The sequence below is a fragment of the Rana temporaria genome, chromosome 4 (assembly GCF_905171775.1).
Source record: "Rana temporaria chromosome 4, aRanTem1.1, whole genome shotgun sequence".
NCBI lineage: Eukaryota > Metazoa > Chordata > Amphibia > Anura > Ranidae > Rana > Rana temporaria.
In genome coordinates, this window is record NC_053492.1 from 356,281,460 (window position 1) to 356,308,334 (window position 26,875).

The window sequence follows — 26,875 nt, forward strand, 5'->3', positions numbered from 1 at the left end:
CTTATTAAAAGTCAGCAGCTACAGTGTTAGTAGCTGCTGACTTTTAATTTTTTTTTTTTTTTGTAATGGAACATCCGCTTTAAGTCAAAAGAACAAGACTAAAACTAAATCGAAATTTACTGTCAACATTAACGCTGCTTCCCACCCAAGGATGTCATATGAAGACCTGGACTTTAAGTGGAGATATATGAATGATGCATGCAGGTGCAGGCATCATCCAGATATCTTTTTTTTTTTTCAGCCAGCAATTCCCTGTAAAGTAAAAAGTAATCATGGTGGCTGTTGAGCCGCTTAATTGCTTTTATAGGCGGCTGCAATTTACCATAGGGCTGACCGCGGAACAGATGGTCCCCAGCCATCTTTTTCACCCTCAGGGGCCCGCAAACAACGTCATGACTTCCAGCGCTGACAGACGTAAACACTGCTGTTTTTTTTAAATCTCAGTCTTTCCAGCATAAAGGAGAGATCTGGGGACTTCTAGACCCCAGCCCAGATCCCTCTGTAAAGAGAACCTGGCATTCCCTAGTCCTATTACAAGGGCTGTTTACATTCCTTGTAACAGGAATAAATTGATCAAAGAAAAATGTGAGGCATTGCCGTGATCGTTAGAGCGAGAGCAATAATTCTAGCATTAGACCTCCTCTAACTCTAAACCGGTAACCAGTAAAAAATGTTTAAAGGGTTGCCTATGGAGATTAATAAGTACTGAAATTTGGCTCAAATGTGACATGAAAAATTGCAACGTCCACCATTTATTCCCTAAGGTCTCTGCTAAAGAAATTATATATATTTGGGGGTTCTGAGTAATTTTCTAGCAAAAAAAAATGATTTTTACACGTAGGAGAGGAGTGCCAGAATAGGCCTGGGCTGGAAGTAGTTAATGTACAATAAATCTGTTTTTGTGAAGGTCAGGGAAATTATCTGTCTACTGCAAATTTATCTAAAGCATCATAATGATGGCCTAAAGCTAGTACACTGAACAAACCGCTATAGAGCATTGAAAAAAGTATTAAAAAAAATTGAATGAGATTTTTCTTTAAGAAATCACTAGCAGTTTAACCTTACTCTGAGGCCTCGTACAGACGAGCGAACATCGGACATGTCCTTTTGGAGATTTTGGTCTGATGGCTGTACACACCATCAAACCAAAATCCCAGCGGACAGACAGCACGTGACACCGCCACGTCCACAAACCCGGAAGTAAAATGCTTCCACGCATGCGTCGAATCCATTCGGCGCATGCGGGAGATTTCGGTCCGCTGGTTAAGCATACTAACCAGCGGACATGTCGGACGGACGGGTTTCCAGCAGATAAGTTTTAAAGCATGCTTTAAAATTTTTGTCTGCTGGAAACCTGTCTGCTAGGCTGTACACACGGTCGGATCTGTCCGCTGAAACTGGTCTGCGGACCAGTTTCAGCAGACATGTTCGGTCGTGTGTACAGGGCCTTATAGATTACTTTACCCATCTTTATCTCAGTGAGAATGCCTGAGGGATGCAAATTGAGTTGCTCACACATTCCTATACAAAATGTCTGCTTGGATGTGTAGTTACATGTGTACAGTCACAGCTTCAGTCTGCCTATCTCTGATCTGTATGCAAACACTCGTGACTTTTGGGCACAGCGTACCACACACTAAGGGCCCATTGACTACAGTGAGCACACGCTTAGGCCCCTTTCACACGGATGGATAGTCCGCATCAGCCTTACCATGTAGGTAGCTGTCAGTGTGAGATCACGCAAAGAGCAGTGACATTTTAGCTCATTGCATCGTTTTCTTTTTAACTTTATTCAAAGTGTCACATAGCGACACATCATTCACGGTGCAGGGACCGCCCTGTCTTTTCTCTGCTCTCCCCTATGGAGGGATCAGATGAACACGGACCGTCTGTCCGTGTTCACCCGATCCGATCGACGGATGGAAGAGTAGGTTTTTCCTCTGTCATACTTTGGCGGGTCGGATGTCAGCGGGCATGTCACCGCTGACATCCGTGGCTCCATAGAGGAGCACGGAGCGCCCATTCAGGTCCGCCTGAAAAACCCGCAGGCGAATCTGAACGGTCCGCCCGTGTGAAAGAGCCCTAACTGTGCTACAGAAAAATGCAGAATTTTCCGCAAGGCACATAACATCAGTGTTGCTCTGTGAATGGGGCCATAGTAAACAATTGTTTATGTGTCCTTGCAGTGACAGGCGGTCATCTGGTGTGGAAAAATGCCTGTCTCCACACAGTGTGAACGAGTGCTAAAGCTGGCTATACACTAGTACAGGGTGTCCTTTCTCCAGCGATGTCCACAAAGCTCTCAGCCATCCAGGAAACTACGCCCAATTAGCTGAGAGAGCAGCGGCGCCATTGGCTCCCACGGCTGTCAAAGTCAATCAGGGGAGAGAGAGGGGCAGGGCCAGGTTGGGGCTCCGTGTCTGAATGGATACACAGAGCGCCAACTCGGCTGCGCCCTGTAGAAAGCTGCTGGCTGAGGGGTACTCAAAAGAAGGGAGGGGCTGGGAGCAGCAAAGAAGGGAAGAGAAGAATCCAGGCTGCTCTGTGCAAAACTACACAGAGGTGGCAAGTATAACATAACATGTTTTTTTGTTAAATAACAAAACAAGCCTTTACAATCACTTTAACCATTTCCAGTCCAAGGACGTCATATGACGTCAGTGGGAATATCTGAATGATGCCTGCAGCTACAGATAGCCTTGTTTCCAGCCAGCGATTCTGCGCGCCATTTGAATGATCACAGCGGCAGTTCTGCCGCTTAATCGTTCTTACAGGCGACGGGAGGGGACATTTTTTTTTTCCCCAATCTCATGCTTTCCATCATCTCTCCATAAAAAAGGACCGCTCATGAACGATTCCTATTACAAGGGATGTTTACATTCCTTGTAATAGGAAAAAAAGTGATATAAAAAAAAAAAAAAAGTGATATATAAAAAAAAAAAAAAAAAAAAAAAAACACCCCTGTCCCCGGTAGCTCCCTCTCAGAAGCAAAGGCACATGCAATTCCCACACAGAGTTGCAGTGAATAATATATGTGAACTAGCCAGACAGAATGCAATTTGTAAATTGAAATAAACTTTCCTCAGTATAACACACAAGTGTGAATGGGTCATTAACCATTCATGTTTGACATCTAGTGCATAAGCAAATATGAATGATGACAATCGGGGTGTAACACCTCCAGCCCTTTAATTATAAAAGTAAATTACATATAATAACAGTTTTATCACTTACTCCTTCATCAGGCTGCTTCCCTTATCAACATTACACAATCTCTTCAACATACCATGAGACCACAGTGATGTTAATTTTTTTGATAGTCTTGCATTGCTTGCCACACTCTTGTGCGAATTGGATGCAGCATTTTCCGCATGCAATTCCCATGACAGGAGATTGTGACAGGCCCCGTTTCAGAACCGAATTCAGGCAAAAATATGGGCCTGATTTGTCCCTGAAACGAAGAACAGGGACGCACCGGACCCTTGCTGTCAGCAACATCCATCTGCAGTGTGAACCCAGCCTAAACGCAGATCAATTCAATAATGCACATACAGTATCTGATCCCCTGCTGATTTTGTAGATTTGCCCACCGACAAAGAAATGATCAGTCTATAATTTTAATGGTAGGTTTGTTGAAAGATTGACAATGAGAGACAGAATTACAACAAAAAACTACAGAAAAAAATATTTCAAAAAAGTTATAAATTGATTTGCATTTTAACCACTTAAGCCCCGGACCATTTTGTTGCTAAAGGCCCAGGCCAGGTTTTGCGATTCGGCACTGCGTCGCTTTAACAGACAATTGCGCGGTCGTGCGACGTGGCTCCCAAACAAATTTGGCGTCCTTTTTTCCCCCACAAATAGAGCTTTCTTTTGGTGGTATTTGATCACCTCTGCGGTTTTTATTTTTTGCGCTATAAACAAAAATAGAGCGACAATTTTGAAAAAAAATTCAATATTTTTTACTATAATAAATATCCCCCAAAAACATATATAACATTTTTTTTTTCCTCAGTTTAGGCCGATACGTATTCTTCTACCTATTTTTGGTAAAAAAAAAAAAATCGCAATAAGTGTTTATCGATTGGTTTGCGCAAAATTTATAGCGTTTACAAAATAGGGGATAGTTTTATTGCATTTTTATAAAAAAAAAAATTTTTACTACTATTGGCGGCGATCAGCGATTTTTTTCGTGACTGCGACATTATGGCGGACACTTCGGACAATTTTGACACATTTTTGGGACCATTGTAATTTTCACAGCAAAAAATACATTTAAATTGCATTGTTTATTGTGAAAATGACAGTTGCAGTTTGGGAGTTAACCACAGGGGGCGCTGTAGGAGTTAGGGTTCACCTAGTGTGTGTTTACAACTGTAGGGGGGTGTGGCTGTAGGACTGACGTCATCGATCGAGTCTCCCTATAAAAGGGATCACTCGATCGATGCAGCGCCACAGTGAAGCACGGGGAAGCCGTGTTTACATACGGCTCTCCCCGTTCTTCAGCTCCGGGGAGCAATAGCGAAGGAGCGGCTATAAACGAATAGCCGCGCTGTCCCGGATCGCTCCCCGAGGTAAGCCGCCCGCCGGAGGGGGTTCCGATCGGACCCCCAACCCGCTAGAAGGCAGGGACGTATATATACGCCCATCTGCCTGTACGTGCCATTCTGTGGACGTAAAAAGGCATGCGGCAGGCGTTAATGAGTGAAATAAGCATTTGACCCCTTTCCAAAACAGGACTTGCTACTTGGCAGCAAAACCCTTGTTGGCAATGACAGAGTCAGACATTTCTTGTAGTTGGCCACCAGGCTCTCAGGAGGAAATGTGTCCACTCCTCTTTGCAGATTCTCTCCAGGTCATTAAAGGTCTTGAGGCCGACGTTTGGCAACTCAAACCTTCAGCTCCCTCCACGTATTTCCTATGGAATTAAGGTCTGGAGACTGGCTAGACCACTCTATGACCTTAATGTGCTTCTTCTTGAGCTACTCCTTTGTTGCCTTAGTCATGTGTTTTGGGGTCATTGTCATGCTGGAATACCCATCTACGACCCATTTTCAATGCCCTGGCTTAGGGAAGGAGTCTCTCACTCAAGATTTAATGGCACATGGGCCACCCATCATCCCTTTGATGTGGTGAATTTGTCCTGTCTCCTTAGCAGAAAAACCCCACCAAAGAATAATGTTTCCACCTCCAAGTTTGATGGTGGGGATGGTGTTCTTGGGGTCATAGGCAGCATTCCTCCTCCAAAACACAGTGAGTTGGGTTGATGCTAAAGAGCTCGATCTGACCACAACACTTACACTTGTTATAATATTATCCCCACTGACACCAATTACATACGGGCTTGAGGCCTCAGTGTCATTGACATGAAACACGCGTGTAGCCAATAAATTCACTTCCACTTTACATTCTGCTTCACCTACTTGTTATTGAGTAGTTTTGACATTTCCTTGGAGTTCAGATTTAAAGTATATGTAAACCCCCACCTTGTAAAGCCATCCATTGAGTTTAAAGAAGAAATAAAAAAGGCAAAACATGTGTATCTAAGAATAATAAATGTTTTTTTTTTCTTTTTTAGTGATCACAATCTTTCATCCGAGTTGCATAGGGGGAATAGAGAACTAGGGATAGAGAAACCGCAGTACACTGATCTTCCAAGTGGCTGTACAGGGGGTGGTCAGCACAAGTCTAACCACTGAGGGACAGGTAGGCTGTTCTCTCAGCACAGCCAGAAAACTGACCTCCGCTACGGTGGATGTGCTCTAAGAGTTTGCAACAAGAGCAAGGAGGACTGCAAGAATCAACGGGTATGTCACACAAAGGAAGCAACACAAAGGGAACAGGATACTTTAACAGAAGTACATAATGTTAGAAATGTGAGATGTTGTGGAATAAGGTTTCCAATGACTGAGATGGCACCCTTTCCCAGGGTGGATAAAAATCAGATATTTTTTATTTTATTAAAATGTATTTTAATAAAATGCTTTTGGAGTAAAAATCAATCTATAGATAGTTTTGTAAATTAAGATACATTAATAATTGATTATTTAGCATGAGATGGAGCTTAATTATGTAGCATGAGGCTGTATTTTCTGCAATAGTTACATTTTTGGTAAACTCATCCAATGAATCCAAGTTCTACAAGCTGAGATAACATGCACTGCATTGATGCAGTCACACCATTTCACAGTAACCATGAGACAAAAAGTTCAGGAATATTCCCTTATACCATGGGTCTTCAAACTACGGCCCTCCAGTTGTTCAGGAACTACAATTCCCATCATGCCTAGTCATGTCTGTGAATGTCAGAGTTTTACAATGCCTCATGGGATGTGTAGTTCCTCAACAGCTGGAGGGCCGTAGTTTGAGGATCCTTGCTTTATACCAATGTCATGCAAATCTATGTACACTAAAAACTGGAGGATTGAATCGGTTCCGATATCGCCGTTTTACTAACCTAACAGCTTATAATTCTAAATGGGAAACCTTAATTTTGTTTGCAAATAGTAAAGATTCTAACTACCAGCGAGAATAAGTCCTTACATTTAAAGAGCACCTGTCATTTCAGATCCATCATGGCAGTGCCCGTCACCTGCTGCTGCCACGACCCTCACCTTGTGTCACTGCCGCATCACCAGCCGTCCCATAAAAGTGAATGGGACTGTCGGTGAGCCAACAGCGGGTCATTGGAGGAGCCGCTGCAGGACAGATGCTCATTAACCACTTAACCCCCGGACTATATTGCTGGTCAAAGACCAGAGCACTTTTTGCGATTCGGCACTGCGTGGCTTTAACGGACAATTGCGCGGTCTTGCGACGTGGCTCCCAAACAAAGTTGGCGTCCTTTTTTCCCCCACAAATAGAACTTTCTTTTGGTGGTATTTGATCACCTCTGCGGTTTTTAGTTTTTGTGCTATAAACAAAAATAGAGCGACAATTTTGAAAAAAATGAATATTTTTTTACTATAATAAATATCCCCCAAAAATATATAAAAAAAAAAATTTCCTCAGTTTAGGCCGATACGTATTCTTCGACATATTTTTGGTAAAAAAATAAATAAAAATAAAATAAAAAAATCGCAATAAAGCCTTTATTGATTGGTCTGTGCAAAATTTATAGCGTTTACAAAATAGGGGGTATTTTTATTAATATTTTTTTTTTTACTAGTAAAGGCGGCGATCAGCGATTTTTTTTTGGTACTGCGACATTATGGCGGACACTTCAAACACTTTTTTGGGACCATTGGCATTTTTATAGCGATCGGTGCTATAAAAATGCATTGGATTACTATAAAAATGCCACTGGCAGTGAAGGGGTTAACACTAGGGGGCGGGGAAGGGGTCAAGTATGTTCCGTGGGTGTGTTCTAACTGAAGGGGTGGTGGACTGACATGGGCAAATGACTGATCTTCTGTTCCCTATTGGCTGCTGGGCGAGGTGACGTAAAGCTACGTGCTCTCGCCCAGCAGAGCCAACATGCCGCCGTATAACTGCGGCGGCTGGTCGGCAAGCAGTTAAAAATTATGAATTAAAAATCAAATTGATTTAAATCAAGCTTTTTTACTAGCAAATTGTGATTGAAATTGACTTGGATTTAAATCAAATCCACCCTGCCCTTTAATAATGTAGAAATATTGGTGCAGTACTTTAAATGCAAATATCAACTTTTCATTGCATAGTGGAAAGTACCGTAATTCTTGCTGGCACCACTCTGACAAGTGTCCCGATAAGGTTTGTCAGCAGTACCACCTACCTGTAAGGTAATACAGTATGGAAGCATTATAAATTCTCTCCTCTTTGGCACATGACCAGAAAAAAAGCATATAGGAAAAAATAAAGACTTCTGCGTATTTTGTTACATATGCTGAAAGATATGGTGGTGCCCAGAAAACCACATGCAAGATTGTAATGCATGGTCTTCAGCTGAAACTCTGGTTGCCCAGCCTGCGGCCATTTGGCATCTTATGCATGGCTCTTAGGGCCCTTTCACACGGGGCGGATCAGTAATGATCCGCCTCCGTATGTTCGTAAGCTCAGCAGGGATCGCTCCGTATATCCCCACTGAGCCGTCGGATGACAGGGCGGTCTCCGCACACTGTGCAGGCACCGCCCTGTCTTTTCTCCAACACGGACCGTATTGTTCGCGTTTATCCGATCCGATGACTGAAGAAAAAATAGGATCTTCTTCCGTCTGCAAATTCGGATGTTTGCGGAGGCGGACGATTACTGGTGTCAGCGGATGTTCATCCGCTGACACCCGCAATCACATTGGGACCAATGTATGTCCCTTTTTCATCCGCAAACGGATGGATGAACAAGCGGACATACGGTCCGCACCTGTGAAAGGGGCCTAAGGGCCTCGAGACAGTAATCCATTTTCTATTACTAGGTTCATACTATTGCCTATATATATATATATATATATATATATATATATATATATATATATATATATATATATATATATATATATATATATATATATATATTATATATATATATATATATATATATATATATATATATATATATTAAAATGTAGACGATCCACCTAACCTAATTTCATGGCGTCTCATTGGCTTAATTTTAAATAATTGTGGCAAATGTGTAAAAACTATAACAAAAAGCTTAAAGGTGGCCATACACGCTTCGAATTTTGAAAGAATATTCTTTCGAAAATCGTATCAAATACATTTTGTACGTATTTTGCACGTTAGTGGGCTACAGCAATAGCCTTTTCGTGCGGCAAACAAATTTGAGCAATCTAACATGTTGGAAAGGTTTTGAAAAAAACGAACGATTTTCTGATCAATGATGGGAGAATCGTGCGAGAAATGTAATAGAAAAAAAAATGCGCATGTGCAAGAAAAGAATATTCCCGGCAACATGAAGGTTTGGTTGGCCCAATTTCGAAAATCAATGGTGTCATCATCGGATCACAAAAAAACGAACTTTCTGATTTTGAAAAGAAAATTTGTTCGAAATTCGACCGTGTATGGCCTGCTTTACTAGTGTAGTTTGAGAATCCATTAAGAAGTTATAGCTGTAATCTAAATCTGCCAATTCTCAGTTTAAAAATAAATTAAATACTCCCAACCACCCATGTGTCAAGTTTTGCAAAAATCAGCCAGCACCTCTCCAGCCCTAAAACAGTGATGTCTCACCAAGAAGCTTTACAATACAGCTCACTGCAGGATAGAGAGGAAACAATACACGTATTTGGTCTGAAACCCTGCCTCAGGCACACGGCAGTCAGCTTCCTGTAGTTTGTGAAGGAAGCCAGTCCTAACAAGCATTCTATAAATAAATAAATACATTTTTAATCACTAGGAGTAACAATGGTAGAATGTCGCATGTATTTGAAGACATATTTTTAAAGGGGAGTAATGTCATTTTGCTGGTACATAGTTAAGGTGATAGTAAACACACTGTTTAATGTACATTATCCCTTCTCTTTCTGTATGTGGGTGGCACTGTAATTTTATAAAAAAAAAAAAAAACACATCCAAGTACCTTTTTCCTAATCATTATACAGCCGTCACATGACTGAAGGGCAGGGGTCTCAAACTGGCAGCCCTCCAGCTGTTGTGAGCCTTGCAATGCCTCACGGGACTTGTAGTTTGACAGTTACAAGGCAGAGGCATGATGGAACTTGTTTCGCAAACAGCTGGCGGGCTGCCAGTTTGAGACCCCTGCTGTAGGGAAACAAAGCAGGGGGAGCTTCTAGTCCTCTGCTACTGGTCACGTTAAAAAAAAAAAAAATGCTTTGGGGATACAGAGTAAAACACATACAGTATATATTATTAAATCAGGGCTCGGCAAATCCCGGGCGCCAGGTCGCCATGGCGACTAGAAATAGGGTCCTGGCGACTTGGCTTGGAAGTCGCCAGGACCCTATTTCTAGTCCCCATGGCGACCAGGATTTTTTTTTGTGAGCTGGCGCCATCTGGTGGTGAGCCGTTGGTATTACAAGTTATTACCACCAGATGTGTAAGCTGGAGCCATCTGGTGGTGGCCATTGGTATTACAAGTTAAACAGCAATTCCAATGTAATTTTTCACTATTTTCACTGCCATCTTCTTCCCTCTAATTAGAACCCCCAAACATTATATATATTTTTTATCCTAACACCCTAGAGAATAAAATGGCGATCGTTGCAATACTTTGTCATGCCGTACTTGCGCAGCGGTCTTACAAGCGCACTTTTTTGGGAAAAAATTACACTTTTTTTAATTAAAAAAATAAGACAACAGTAAAGTTATCCCCATTTTTTTTAATACTATGAAAGATAATGTTACACCGAGTAAATTGATACCCAACATGTCACGCTTCAAAATTACGTCCGCTCGTGGAATGGCGACAAACTTTTACCCTTTAAAATCTCCATAGGCGACGTTTAAAAAATTCTACAGGTTGCATGTTTTGAGTTACAGAGGAGGTCTAGGGCTAGAATTATTGCTCTCGCTCTACCAATCGCGGCGATGGCTCACATGTGTGGTTTAAATACCGTTTACATATGCGAGCGCTGCTCACGTATGTGTTCGCTTCTGCGCGCAAGCTCGTCGGCATGGGGCGCGTTTTCTGGCTCCTAACAAATCAAGGCTATAGCATAGACACCAGTAAACAAAGATGGTGCGATTACTCTGTGTAAGAGGCAAATGAAAGCATCTTCATGAGAAGTACTATGAACTTCAAGGAGAAGGAACAATTCACACAGCAGAGTTGCAGTAATAAGCTGTAAGGCCCTTTTCACACTACAAAATAAATCCGTTTTAATAATCCGTAATAAAATCCGTCAGATAATGTTAAAAAACGGAAGTTATACGTCCTTTATAAAATATCATTAAAGTCTATGGGATTTTTTTATGTTCCGTAAAGATCCGTAATAGTCCGTTATAATGTACGGACGTTAGTTGTAACGGAATATGTGACGGGTCTTGCACTATTTTTTGTCCATTTTTTGTCCGTTGCAAGTAACGGATATATTAACGTCCGTTATATTTTAACATTGAAGTCTATGGCGCACGGACGTTAGTAAATGTCTCCGTAAATGTCCGTTATGTTAACGGACGTTAATTTTACTGAGCATGCTCAGTAAAGACTTCTGGAGCTGGACTTCAAGAAAGGGTGAAATGGTTTTTATTAACGGACGTTAGAAAGGAATGATATAACGGATATATACGGATAAACATTATCCGTTTTCAATAAAGGAAGAATGGTAAAATATTTATCCGTATGTATCCGTTATTAAATCCGTTAATAAACGTCCGTTAATAGGTGTAATAACAGTAGTAACGGATATTATAAAACGGACATACAATCCATAGTGTGAAAGAAGCCTAACACACCTATTACCACAGGGCACAATAATACACTTGGCATTTTCCATGACAACATATCTATTAGGGGTGTAACGGATCGTCACCGATCCGTGATCCGAACGGGCCACCCCGTTCGGATCGGCACACCCCGCGATCCGCGGAGCGCTCCGGAGCCTAGGCCTAGGAAAGTCCCCGGCTTCGGCCTAGCTCCGGAGCGGCGGCCAGTCTGCTTGCCAGAGCCCAGCGTGACACGCCTCCCCGGGGAGGCGTGTCACGCTGTGCACTGGGCTCTAGCAAGCTGAATGGGAATGTTAGCAGTGAAGCACTGGTGTGAGAGGAGGGGGGGGGGAAAGGGGGAAAAAAAGAGCACAATAGCAATTCACAGGGGTGGATTAAAGAGGAAGCAGGTGAGGCTGTTTGGGACTTAAAGTACAATCTTGATGTTTTTACAGCAAAAAAAAAATATATATATATATATTTTTTTTTTTTTTTGCTGTAAAAACATCAAGATTGTACTTTAAGTCCCAAACAGCCTCACCTGATTCCTCTTTAATCCACCCCTGTGAATTGCTATTGTGCTCTTTTTTCAGATCAGCAAAAAAAAAAAAAAAAAAAAAAAAAAAAAAAAGGTTCCTTTTTTTAAATTGGTCCAAAAAAAAATATATATTATTTTATTATATATATAAAAAAAAATATATATATATATATAAAAAAAAATATATATATATATATATATAAAAAAATATATATATATATATATAAAAATATATATATATATATAAAAATATAAAAAAATATATATATATATATAAAAATATATATATAAAAATATATATATAAAAATATATATATATATATATATATATATATATATATATATATATATATATATATATATATATATATATATATATATATATATATATATATATATATATATATATATATAAAAAAATATATATATAAAAAAATATATATATAAAAAAATATATATATAAATAATTTTTTTTTTTTTTTTTGGACCAATGAAAAAACGGACCCTTTTTTTTTTTGCTGATCCGAAAATGATCCGATCCGTGACTCCTGATCCGAGGATCGATCCGATCCGTGAGTTTTTTGATCCGTTGCACCCCTAATATCTATACAGAATACCTGCAGTCAAAACAAATATTCCTCTTTGTAGGGGCCCATAACACAAGGTGCCACAATTCAGGACACAGTGCACTACATGCTTTTCTGCAGCTTCTCTATTGAAGTCTATTGAACAAATAAAGCAGTTTTGCATTGGAAAAAGTCCTTGACCCTTTCCAACTACACAGCAGCTGAAAAAAAGCATAGATGTGAACGTGTCACATAGGAAACCACGTTAAATGTAGAGGCGCATTGCGGGCGGTATTAACCCTTTATCGGGCAGTAGCGGGGGTTAATACCACACCACTAGCGGCCGAATCCCACAGCAATTCGGAAGGTATATTTTTAGCGGCGCTATACCACCACCTCGCCTCCCGCCCCAGTGTGAAAGGGGCCTTACCGACAGTCACTGATATGTAGAATTGATGGGCACTGATGGACAGCACTGACAAGGTAATGACAGGTGTTACTGCTGGGCACTGACAGACTTTATTGATGGGCACATCTGATGGGGATGTGGTTATAATCAATGTGCCGATTATCAGCACATTGATAACCGACACAGGGAGAGCCACCGGTTGGCTCTTCCTGTCAGCGCAAACCAAGGAATGAGGTTTTAGCTGATCACGTGGTAGGGAGCCTCTGTCAACAATCGGAGATGCAGTGCATCAGACTGAAGCCCTGTACACACGGCCGGGATTCTCGTCAGAAAAAGAAAAACTTTTTTTCCTGACGAGATTCCTGCCAAGATTTTCTTGCCGGCCGAGTGTACACATGTATGATTTAAAAGAACCGCCGTTCTTTTGAATGGCACGAACTCGGTGACGTCATCGACTACGATGAGCATGCACTCGCGGCCATCTTGCTTCACCCTACCTATGCCTTGGAAGCTACCGTGCATGCGTCAGTCATTTCAAGAATGCGCAGGTTTCCATGGAGGCAGGCAAGTATACACACGCTTGAGTTTCTTGGCAGGAAAACACTGCCGAGAATCAAAACGAGAAAATAGAGAGCAGGTTCTCTATTTTTCTTGTCTAGATTCTGGGCAGTTTTCTCGACGAGAAACCTCAAAGCCTCGTACACACGCACGGTTTACTCAGCAAGAAAGCTCTACCAGCAGTCTTCTTGCCGTTTCTGCCCGAGAAAACTGTGCGTGTGTACGAGGCTTGACACACAGCACCTCCAAGCGCCATGTTGCGCGCACCGGCATGTTATCTTGCTGGACGTCACACGATGCCCAGTCAGCATAACAAAAGGTCAGGCGAGAAGTTGACAACCATTTTAATAATTGGCCCTACTAGTGGTAAAACATCTTCAACACTGCAGAATAAATTTAGAGAATGTGAACGCTAGAACATAAATGAAATAAATGAAAACCTTCAGGGAAACTATATCAGAGCACTTGTATAATTCACCTCTGTGCAGCAATACTATTTTATCAGTTATATTCTAAAATACATAGTATACTATAAAACAGGGCATTGATATAGTGTTATATTTCTGCACAGTGGTGAACTGTAGCCCAGTACACACAGTGGTGTATTATAGCAGATATAGTGCTTTCTGTACCACTAGAACTAGCATAGCATCCACATCTTCCACTGCCACTACCTCTGCACATTTTTTGTGCAGTTATAACAGAAAAATGTATGCTGTAAAAAAAAAAAAAAACTCAGTTAGGTCAAAATTAAATAAAATCCATTTCACTTTCAAATAAACATATATCAACTTTTCTCCAAGTTACCTCTATACTTTAATGCATGCATTAAAAAAAAAAAAAAAAAAAAAGTAATAAAGAGCAAGCTTATGAAAAGAAGAAAAAAAAAAAAGACGAAAAAAGAAATCTTAAAGTCCACAAGGCTCAGCAACTATAGATGGTCTATATAAAAAGGTTCAAATTCACTTCTGGTTATTCGGGTTGCTCTAGTTTCTATAGGAATTATATAGCAAACAATTAGCCCACATTTGTTGGTGCTTTTTAGGCAAGCAATACTCTATATGCACATACCACACATTCACCACCAACATATGTATTGCAAGGATGTCATCTCAGCTGCTTGACCCGTTTTGTCCCTTCCTGGCAGGAAAAACACTCGGGCTTTTTTTTTTTTTTTTTTACATACTCCAGCATTGCCCTTTGTTTATTGTGATATGGTAAGAAGAATACAAATATTTCCTCCATAGTAGTGTAAACCAGGCTGTAAAGGCTGCATCTGCTGACCTTTAGGCTGGCCATACACTAGAATATGTTCTTACAAATATTTGTACAAAAATCCTTATTAGTACATTCAATGATTTGATGAATATCATTTAGAAGTACAGTACAAAAAAAAAAAAACCTCTTAACCTCTTGAAGCCAGTCATGCATATATGCGGTCCTGTGTAGCATGCTCCCATCACGGTAACCAGCGGGGATCGTGAGCTACCGATGCATACTTGAACAGGAGATTTCCAATCATGCGACTGCTGTGACAGCCAATCACAGCGGTCACATGATCCAAATGGCTGTCTCCCAGCTTTTAGAACTCTTTAGTGAAAAGACTTTCCTGAACAAAAAACTTTCACCGTTAGAAATTCGTTTGAAAATAAAATGTTTATCTTGCTCCTTTGCATTTTTCATCACTGCAGTGGAAAACATAAAAGGTTGGATTGACACTACTAACCATTAGGAAATAAAACGACTGTTCTTAAAAAGAATATTTTACTACTGTATGGCCATACAGTAGCCTGGCTGCCATACTAAACCAGCAGTTTTAATATATACCAAGCCATAAACCAAAATTAATAGGCAGATTAGCTCTCTTTCTGCTTTTTCTGGACCTTCGTGTCAGGATCTTAAGGTATAATGCTGGGCTTAACAAATCTGCTTTGAATCTAGGAGCCAGCTATAAAAAAATAAAAATAAAAAATAAAGTTAGGGGCAAGCCAAGTAATTTGCACCCCCTAACCCTAACTTGCATACAGCAGAGCGGGCAGCCAATAACCCAGATATATCATCAGGGTTATAGGCTGGCCGGAAAAGGGACAGAGGGAGAGGTGAGGCATCCTTTTGACCCCCCCGTTATTCAGATGCAGCTTGATACTTGACACGTGAATACAAAATGTGGTTAACAAGTGGCTGCTAACCACAAGTTTGTTTATATCCTGATGAATATAAAAGGGCTTCAAGACAAAGAAAGAGAAGCATAGAAATGTTACCATTACCTACCAAGACTTGTCCCCCACCCTGTACAGCAGTGGTGACCAACCAGTGGCCGGGGACCACATGTGGCCCGCGGAGCACTCTGTTGTGGCCCGCGATCTCCTGCTCTGGAATGGTGGGTTGGCAAGCCCAGATCGCAGGTTGCCGACCCGCTATACCACAACATCAGTGTTGTGCATGAAGCTGGTGGTAGAGGAAGAAAGCGGCTGCGGAGCAGAGCCCCATAAACCGATGCTTCCTCTACAGCGCCGGCTTTTGCCACAAGTGGAATCTATGGCAAAGTTCAACTAACCCGCAGGATAGACACGTGCACTGCGCTGCACCTGCGGTGTGGGTAAACCGCAGCACATCAGTGTGAAAGCAGTTTTGGGCCCTTTTCACACTATCAGCCCGACCAAATGGGACCCTCAATTCACCTCTATAGAGCAACAGATGTCTGTTTACGCCCGCCTACCTCGAATCCGAAAAACAGAAGGGAATTTGTCCCCTTTCATCTGGGCGGATCGGAGGGCCTATAGAGTAGCCGTGACCCATCATCTGCCCGCTCCACTCATTGTGGCCCACGACTGGTTACCAAGTTGCTTAAGTGTCCATTCCTGTTCAAAAGGTTGGGCCCTGCTGTACAGGTACCTGTGGTGGACATCCATGGACTACCTAGAATGACTGCAATTGGTCCTCCTAAAGTTAAGGAAGCCCAGATCATACAGAGAGTTAGGCTGGTCATACATTATACAGTTTTCCTATTGTTGGTTCAATATTGTTGCGGTTAGTGAGGCCAATTGATGTTCGTTTTTAACCATAGTAAACGAGATTCCATTTAAATAGCACTGGACAAAATTTTAAGGGCTTTTCCACAAAATTAGCCGACTTGTTTGCTAGGAGAATGCTCTGGCAAAAGGATTTTTCAAAAATTCAATGAAAGTGTCTTAACAAAATTCTATGACTAGCTTAATAGCAAAGTATTGAAGCAAACTTAATAGTAAAGAATACAATATATCTGAGATTAAAAACAGGGCTTGTCCTTAACAGATTTGATAAAATTGATGAAACCTTTTGATAACCAAGTGTGACATAACACCTGCATAATTTAACAGGCATCTCGGCGAGTAACAAATAACATGTCCTTTCAAGAATTCACTAAACTTATTTTAATACTCCACTATGTCCTAAAGACCTCCAGCATTCTTGCACTAATCATATCTTTCTGAAATAAGGGGCCCCAAGGGGTTTTCAGTCTCATACATATATGTATGTGAAGCATGTGCTATATCACAATAACAAGTGGCTCCAGGTCTGCTATAGGGATATAAAAGACCCATTTTATAGGATTAAAAAAATTGCTACAAAATGTATTTGTATCGACCATCTGCATATAACTAACCAAGTCTAGTTAAAATTGTGTTTACTAAAAACAGCTCTCTTTGATTTTAAGCAATCCCTGTCAAACAGAAATTGTATCGCCTTGCTTATACCATAAAACAACCTTTCAAAAAAGAAGTGTCACCTTGACATAAAACAGAAACGCATAATAAAGTAAGTGTGATACATAGACATGAGATCTTGCGGGGGGGGGGGGAATTACAAAAAAAATTCTCAAACTCATAAGAAACGTTCGCCTAACAGTTTTCTAAACAATGGTCAGAGGAGCACACAAGCGGCACCATAAGGCAGCTGCAAAGTCTTTAGATGCAACAGTGTAAGGCCAGCTGCCATTAACATGTCCCTGTGAACCAAACAAGTTATTTCATGACTTGTCACAGGTTATACAGTAACTCTACTAGGGAAATCTGGTATGCTCCAGAATTGTGTAATACTTTGGAAAAAGAAAATAATAATATGTAAAGTTACGAAAATTTGTCTACTTCTTTCCTGCCAACAAAATGCTATTGGTTTTGAATTAGGATATTAACTTTTAAAGTGGAGGTTCACCCCAAAAAAATCTATTTTTAACATTAGATTGAGGCTAATTACGGGAAGCAGAATCGGGTGTTTATTTTTTTTTTATAAATCAATGCAGTACTTACCGTTTTAGAGATAGATATCCTCCGTGGCTTCTGGGTATGGGCTGGGAGACTGGGCGTTCCTATTTGATTGACAGCCTTCCGACCGTCGCATACAGCGCGTCACGAGTTTCCGAAAGTAGCCGAACGTCGGTGCACAGGCCCTGTATAGAGCCGCACAGACGTTCGGCAACTCGTGACGCGCTGTATGCGACTGTCAGAAGGCTGTCAATCAAATAGGAACGCCCAGTCCCGAACCATACCATACCATACTCTGAAGCGGCGGAGAACATCCATCTCTAAAACGGTAAGTACTGCATTGATTATAAAAAAAAAAAAAAAACCTGATTCTGCTTCCCGTAATTAACCTCAATCTAATGTTAAAAAAAAAAAAATTCGGGTGAACCCCCGCTTTAAGCAATCAGGACGTAAGAAAATGATTAGGGATGCACCAATGTCATTTTTTTTAAACAAAGTACGAATACTGATTATTTTTTGCAGGTACTTGCCGATACCGATCACCTAAGAGGGGTGGTTTGGGAGGTTGCCGGGGGGGGGTAAGTGAGGGCAAGGTAGTTGAGAGTAGCGGGAAATAGGGATTGTGGGGTGGGAGCGTTGGGATGGAAAAGGCTGCGATTTTAAGGGGGGGGGGGGGGAAGAGGATGGGAATAGGAGAGTTATTGGGAGACATGGGGGCAGAGGTGACAGCTGGTAGAGGGAAGGAGTAGGCAACAGGCAGAAGTGACTGCCGACATGGTACAGGGAGAGAGCCAGAGACTGCCAACATGATACAAGGGAGAGAGAACGGATCCAGTGCTCTGTGTGGACGGAAAAGTCAGAGCTGGAGGAAGGAGGTGTGCAGCAAGGAGACGGGGCTTGTGGGCTGTTAGGCGGGGCGGGCCTGCACCTTGCGATGCCACTGGGAGGAGGTGGAGGCTGGGATGGCACTGTCTGGAGGGGAGGAGGAGGCGGTCCTCTTCCAAGCGACGTCACTTGCGGTATCGGAGCATTTTCACGAGTGCCGATTTTTGCGAAAATTGCTAGTATTGGCACGGATATCCGTATCAGTGCATCCCTAAAAATGATATAACATATAAATGATCTTAGTATGCCATGTTTTGTTTAGCTCTCAATTTATGCATGCAAGGATTTGTGTGCATTTTATTTTGTACCGAGGGCCAGTTTACAACAGAACACTGTTTCCCAAACCGCATTTTAAACCCACTGCACTTGTGGTCTGTGTCAGTGTCAATGACACCCCAAACGCAATATGTTTGAAGATTTGGACAAGATGGCTGTTTTGACAGAACAGCGGCAGCGTATACACTACTGTATACCATATAATGAGTGGACATTGTTAATCTGCCCGATACCAACAACATGGCCGCCTCCAAGGTGGTGACAACTTTTTTCCTCCTTACCCAGTGTTCTGTCTATACAGGCAACTTGCTGTATACCATACTGCTCTGTGAGAACAGGCAACTTGTCAAAATCTCCAATAATTGCCGCTGGAGAGTTACCAGAAGTGACGTGGTTGGAAATTTTGGCGTGTTGGCGTTTTCACAATTTCAGCCCATTCAAATGAACAGGCGCACTGCATCCAGATCGCATGTGAAGAATAAAATATGTCTGCACAGCTAGGATAAGTTTACTAGTGGCAGACCTTGCATTTTACTAACATTTTGACAGGCAGAGAGAAATCGCTTCCTCACTGCTTTTTTTTTTTTTTTTTCCATTCACATGGGTTTTATTATATAAAGTTGTTGTTTTTTTAGCAAATTAATTTAAAACATAATAATACGTATAAAGTTTTTTTCCCACCCCCTAAAGCGCTTTGGCATTCGCCTCCTTCACAGAGACAGCGCAGCGGCTGATGGCCAGAGAGAGTTAGCTTATTCTGCGGTTTCCTCAGTTGCCGTGGACGAGACTGACGAAGAGGGTGAGACAGCTTAAGGACAGACCACCGGTGACCACGGCTTTCAGGAGGAGAGCAGTCCAGCTGCCCAGAAGGAAGATGTGGACGAAGCAGTCCATGAGGAAGGCCTTATACATGCTCATGCCCAGGAGGACCGTTACGGGAAGACGGAAGTGAGTAGGGAGGTCGTACCGCGTCCACATCCATACCAGAGCGGCTACAGCCATGTAATGAACCAAGCTGATGTTGGAATCGATGCTCATCTGGATATATTTCCAATCAAATTCAATTCCTCGAGCACCAACCCACAGAGGTAGACACCTGGACATGACGAGCTCCGCGGTCGCCCATCCCATGGCTGCCACCATTATCTTGTACTCCCCCTTCCCAGCATTCCTGGACATCACTAAGTGCAGCCCCAGGAGGTCCGCCAGGTCAACCGTGGCCTTCATAAACTCCCCGATGAAGTCGTACGCTCCCACTGCGCCTTCCCATGTTGGGAAAAATGTCGCCAAGAAGAGCATCTTGCAGAGTTGTACACAGAGGTAGGTGGCTCCGGCCTGCACACATCTCCAGAAGGCGTTGTACTCGGACTTTTTTCCTCCTTACCCAGTGTTCTGTCTATACAGGCAACTTGCTGTATACCACAGTGTTTCTCAACTCCAGTCCTCAAGGCGCCCCAACAGGTCATGTTTTCAGGATTTCCCTCAGATGAAACGGCTGTGTTAATTACTAAGGCAGTGAAACTGATCAAATCACCTGTGCAAAATGATGGAAAGCCTGAAAACATGACCTGTTGGTGCGCCTCGAGGACTGGAGTTGAGAAACACTGGTATACCATACTGCTCTGTGAGAACAGGCAACTTGTCAAAATCTCCAATAATTGCCGCTGGAGAGTTACCAGAATGGCTACTGCTGCTATCAATCTGTCCAATGAGGACCCAAGACATCGGCTGGAGCTGCTGGCTCTCTTGTCGCTAGAAAGATCAGGCACAGGCAAGTAAAGGGGGGCTCTGGGGGGCTGCTGCACCATTGAAGGTTTTTCACCTTGATAGAATGCATTAAGGTGAAAAACCTAGAGGGTTTACAACTCCTTTACCTGTAAATGCTGCATGACTGCACCTCAACCGTGTTTCCAGGGCAGCTGTGAAGTGGCCCCAATCACTTGAATGTGTATGGTTTAGTGGAGATACTGCCTTCTAAATGTAAAAAGGAGTACAATTTTTGCAGTGGCCACAAAGCATCTTATGGATTGTTTATATTTGTGATCGGGGGCAGTAAAAACAGATGGTTGAGCCTCACATTGACAGCCTCCCCTTAACCTGCAAAGACAGCTGGACAGAGGTGTACACATGCTGCCGCCATTCTGTTTGCTTCAAGAAGCCTTTTATAAAGACTGTTTTCTTCCAACAATTTGACTACACAGCTTGGTAAGAGGAGCCACAGAAAGTAATAGACCACAGTACCATAAATGCAGCTCAAATTTGAACTGCTGCAACACCATTCAGCTCAGTACATACTTTTAGGACTAGTGTACGAAGGCTGTACAGAGCAAGCAAGTCAAATGCAGAATACTTTCAAATGCATTTTCACTGACTAAGGGATACTACAGTTCTGTAATACTCCAAATAAAAAGCACAGTAAAGCAAATGCAGCAATACAATATCATTTTCCATGACATTTAGATCCAAATCCAACCACTATAATGTATCCATTTCCAAATTGCTTCTTGGCATAGGCAAGAGTAATACAAAACACCATGTGCCAAACCGAAGTCATCTGCATATAACTGGACACAAAGTGCCTGCACACCACTGCAATGGTGACCCCCCCCCCCCCCCCAAATTCAAAGGAAGTAAACATTAATCTTCATACAGCAGAGTTGGAGAATTCCCAGTCCAGCCCTGAACACTTGGGTCAGACAGCTGTCTCCATTGGAGTGTTGGGTGCTGAGATGGGAGTTCACAAGACACAAATAATTAGAGCAAAGTACCTTGGCAGAGGAGGAGCGCTGAGCAAGGACACCTGGCTGCCTGAAGGACCCACGCTGAGCTCCAAACACCCACGGCTTTGCACCCACTTTTCATACTTCGTCTGTTCCACGTGTAAACACTTTGACAGATGGACTCAGAACAAGGGCTCCAGTAACGCAAACTTATGTAATTTGGAGGGGGGGTTTGGAGTGGATATTGTGTGTGATGTCACAATTCAGATCAAATGACTGTGTGGGGACAGGTTATAAATATGTGCTTTCTGTAAGGGTGTAAGAATTAAGCTTCCGGGACTGTAGGACAGGTGGTAACTATGTGGGGTTACCATTCATAATTCAGATCCACAGATCCTGGGAGCACACAAGCTTACTCACTTCGGTGTGGATTCTGGCTAAATCACTTTTTGGCTTCTTATATGTCTCATGTGGGCTCCAGATTCAAGATCTCATTGTTTACTTATGCCTCACCAAACATTGCTATTATAAAGCCAGTCCAAAGAGTCTTACTTTTTTTGGTACAGCTGTCATTTTGTAATAGTGGTCAGAACATACCAACCTCAGAGCTGGGAACATAAGCATATTTCATTTTTTTTTAAACTTTGGGCTCAATATTCATCGTTACGCATTTATTATATTCTAGTCTAAATACATAAGACAAAAAGAAAAATAAGAACCTGCCAGCTGATGTAGAACACAAACTAAGGCCTTGTACATACAATCACATTAGAATGCCCTAAAATGCAGAAATCAAAGGCCATGTTATAGATATTGTTCACATCAGAGTAAACTGTTTATGAAAGTAGCGGAGGTCTGTTTTTTGCCTGCTTTCATGTGTTTTGAGGCCCACAGAATTCAAGGTGAACACATGAAAATGCATGCATGAATGGACAAGGAGGAGAGGATGGCGTTATGATCTCCACCTTGTCAAATCAGAATTTCACAAATTCATTGAAGAAAAAAATAATAATACAAGGTCTCTCTGAACAGTGCGGGAGCCGAGCAAGTGACCCCCTGTGTGAGGCGAAGCTGCTGACTCAGCAGCCAGATAATCATGACCGTGATGCAAACCGCTACAGTGATTGTCATCTCCAGTGGCCCTCCGATATGGAGACCCACATGGGTTCTAGCTAGACCAGTGTAGGGTAAACTACACATCTTTCAGTTACCTATACACAACCTGCATATTTGACTGTGGTAATGGTGAATCTAATGCCGCGCGCACACGATCATTTTTCGGCATGAAAAAAAACGAAGTTTTTAAAAAAATGTCATTTAAAATTATCGTGTGTGTGTGGGCTTCACATCATTTTTCGGGGTTCTGAAAAATGACAAAATTTGTTTTTCGAACATGCTGCATTTTTTAACGACGTTTTAAACAATGTAGCTTTTCGGGATGTAAAAAATGATCGTGTGTGGGCTAAAACGATGTTTAACCACTTCCATACCAGGTACTTACGCAGCTTCCCGCCCAAGCCAATTTTCAGCTTTCAGCACTGTCGCACTTTGAATGGCAATTGCGCGGTCATGCTACACTGTACCCAAACAAAATTGGCGTCCTTTTTTCCCCACAAATAGAGCTTTCTTTTGGTGGTATTCGATCACCTCTGCGATTTTTTTTTTGCGCAACAACTAAAAAAAGGCTGAAAATTTGGAAAAAAAATTACGTTTTTATTTTTTTCTGTTAATTTTTTTGTAAATAAGTTTTCTCTTTCAATTACGGGCACTGATATGGCGGCACTAATGGGCACCGATGAGATGGCACTGATGGACATCGATGAGGTAGTACTGACGGGCACAGATGAGGTGGCACTGATTGGCGGCGCTGGTATGCGACACTGATGGGCACACATAGGCGGCACTGATGGGCACACATAGGCGGCACTGATGGGCACACATAGGCGGCACTGATGGGCACACATAGGCGGCACTGATGGGCACACATAGGCGGCACTGATGGGCACACATAGGCGGCACTGATGGGCACTCATGGGCGGCACTGATGGGCACTCATGGGCGGCACTGATGGATACTTATGGGTGGCACAGATGGGCACTGATAGGTGGGCACTGGGCATGGATGGGCACTGTGGGGTGGCACTGATGGACACTGGGGTGGCGCTGATGGACACTGGGGTGGCGCTGATGGACACTGGGGTGGCAGCACTGAGTTTTGCCAGGTTGCCAGTCAGTGCCCATTTGTGGGCACTGACTGGCATCTTTTTTCTTTATGCTTTTTTTTATTTATTTTTTAGACTTTTTTTTGGCATTTTTTTTTTTTTTGCCCACCCTGGTGCTCCAGGGTGGGCATCCCTGGTGGTCCAGTGTGGCGATCCGAGGGGGGGCTGCGCTGATAAACAATCAGCGCTAACCCCCCCTGTCAGGAGAGCCGCCGATCGGCTATCCTCTACTCGCGTCTGTCAGACGCGAGTGAGGAAGAGCCATCGACGGCTCTTCCTGTTTACATCGTGATCAGCCGTGGTTGGACACGGCTGATCACGTGGTAAAGAGTCTCCGCCGGAGGCTCTTTACCGAGATCGGAGATGCAGGGTGTCAGACTGACACCCCGCATCACCGATCGCCGCGATGCGCGCCCCCACGGGCGCGCGGCATGAAATCCTGCAGGACGTTCTATAACGTCCTGTCAGGATTTCATAACCACTTCCCGGACGTAAATCGGCTATAGGCCGGGCGGGAAGTGGTTAAAACTCACGCATGCTTAGAACCAAGTTAGGAGACGGGAGCGCTCGTTCTGGTAAAACTACCATTCGTAATGAAGTAAGCACATTCATCACGCTGTAACAGACAGAAAAGCGCGAATCGTCTTTTACTAACAGGAAATCAGCTAAAGCAGCCCCAAGGGTGGCGTTATCCGCATGGAACTTCCCCTTTATCGTGCCTTCGTACGTGTTGTACGTCACCGCGCTTTGCTAGAGCATTTTTTTTAAACGATCGTGTGTGGGCAATGTCGTTTTAATGATGAAGTTGGAAAAAAAATACGTTTTTTCTAAAAGCCGAAAAACGATGTTGCTTTCATGCCGAAAAATGATCATGTGTACGCGGCATTAGGCTTTTAGTGCTGGCTCCTAGCTCCGGGTAAGATTTGTCCAGTCCTTACAAACACATTTTCAGCAATCCCCAGCACATCTAGACCTTTATACAAACATACATAGTGGAAAAACAAGATCACACAGTTCAGAAAAGTCACAAGACTTGAACAACTTTTATGCTATATTCAAATGAAAAACACACCAGGCCATCTAACAAAACGGTGTGTAGTACAACACCAAACATGACGTGTGTAGCCTTCCCTGTTTAATCGATAAAAAAAGCTACTCACTACCTCATTACTTCCATACCATTTAAAGAAAACGAATGAATAATTAAACACCAGGTAAATCAGTAGCTTAAAGGAGTTGCAAATAAAAAAAAAAATTTATGCTGAAATGACTGTTTACAGGGTATAGAGACATAATGGTTAACCGATTCTTTTTAAAAATGATTAAAAACCAATCATATAATGTACCTGTAGTTTCGTTTTTGCATGTTGTTTCCTGTTTCTCTGCTGTACAGAGCCAATACAGGGCAGTGATGGTTTGGAAAACTAATCTCACACTGTAATCACACCTCCTTGATTAGTGACCACAGAGAGAACGCTCCCAGTACTGTGGTTATCAGGAAACAGAACCAGGAAGTGTGGAGATCAGAGAAGAATTACAGCAACTTGAGAGCAAAAACAAACAATGAGGACATGAAAACAGCACTGCATTAAGGTAAAGGAAGCTATTAAGATACAAAATAAAAAAATCCTTTACAAACCCTTTAATCCAACAGGAAGACTTACAAACAGCAATATAATAATAATAATAATAATAATAATAAACAACCATATGTAGTCTGCCTAAAGCACAACAAAAGAAAAACGTTGGGCCCCCAGCTGCCGTTTGCCATAATGTGTTAGTATACACAGAATATGAATACACTATGGCAGACTCTCTTGCAAACAATACCCTGCAGCTCAGCAATGTCAGCACTTCTTTGCTTCCATTTTCTCCCAGGTTTTCATCTTTGACCTCTTGATTGGCTGGAATAAAGTAACTCCCACACATGCACTCAGGTGTTACTTCATTTTGACACAGGACTGCACCGAGATCTTATGGTTTATCAGTGTCAACGTAATATTACCCATTTATGTTTAAAAAGTTCTGCCTAAGAACATTTTTGGATGCAGTTTGCCTGAAAAGTTTTCTGTGTTCCCCACTGATCCTGCTGCCTCAATACCAACATGGAACAAATAAATCACCTTGGGGTGTCTACTTTCCAAAAGAGGGGCATTTTGGGGGTTTCCATACTGTCATAGCATTTTTTATACTTTTCCAGCATTTTTATTTGATATGTTTTAAAACAAAGTAAGGGAAATAGGTATTTTTTTTCCATATGACTTGGTTATTTTTTTTTTATTTAGAAATAAAAAAAAAAATAGCTAAAAGCCTGGCGATTATTACATTTCAACAAGACAAAGATCACCCCCCCTACCCCCCCCCCCAAAAAATATTTTATATATATAAAAAATAAATTTAGGTACACTATTGCATAACTGAGTAATTATCCATCTAACTATTACAGCAATAAACACAAAAATGGCTTGGACAGGAACAGGGTATAACATTCTGGTATTGAAGTTGTTCAAAGAAGTATTGCCAAAGTTTTTTGCCCGTATTTTCCATTCTGGGTCACAGGGTGTACTTAGTTCTGAACTCCTGTGACCCAGATTCAGCCAACAGCAGGCTAAAGTCTGCAGTCAGCTGACATCACAGAGCCAGTCCATACTCTAGAAGTATCCTGACTTTTAAAGTCAGGATCCACCCAGATGCCTGACCAGCAGCTGGCTCAGCCTCTCAGTGTACCACAGAGCCTAAGCAAGCCACTCATGCCCCTTCCAAAGCCCGGAGCTCCAGTGAGCACTGGAGGGGCAGAGCAGACAGTCACTACTCTCTGCTCAGTGAAGACAGAAAACTGAGTAATCAATGGTCATTGATTGCTCGACTCTCAGTCTTAGAGCCAACAGGGGACACGTGCAGCATCGGATCGGTTCTGCAGTTATTTGAGTTTGTTTATTTTTTTCCCCCTATAAGAAACACATTAGTCTAGTATTGCTTTGGTGGGTTACGTTAATTTTATGCACCAGAGTAACATTTTTCATGCAAGGGTGTCCAGTACTGTCTTGAGAAGAGAGCACACAGTGAAATCTATCCAGGACACAAAAAGGAGATCACTTCATAATAAACTGCAATTAGAAAAACAAACATCTTAAAAGGAC

The 26,875-nt window shown here is 42.2% G+C and overlaps 2 protein-coding genes across 3 annotated transcripts in view; both read right to left on the reverse strand.

Annotated features, from left to right (window-relative positions):
• Positions 1–26,875, reverse strand: part of STRN (striatin) — a 159,954-nt gene that overhangs the window by 124,071 nt on the left and 9,008 nt on the right. The window lies entirely within an intron of this gene.
• Positions 19,404–20,169, reverse strand: LOC120937547 (transmembrane protein 147-like). Its single transcript, XM_040350862.1, has one exon. It carries the CDS (start codon positions 20,091–20,093, stop codon positions 19,563–19,565), a length of 531 nt encoding a protein of 176 aa, XP_040206796.1. The 5' UTR covers positions 20,094–20,169; the 3' UTR covers positions 19,404–19,562.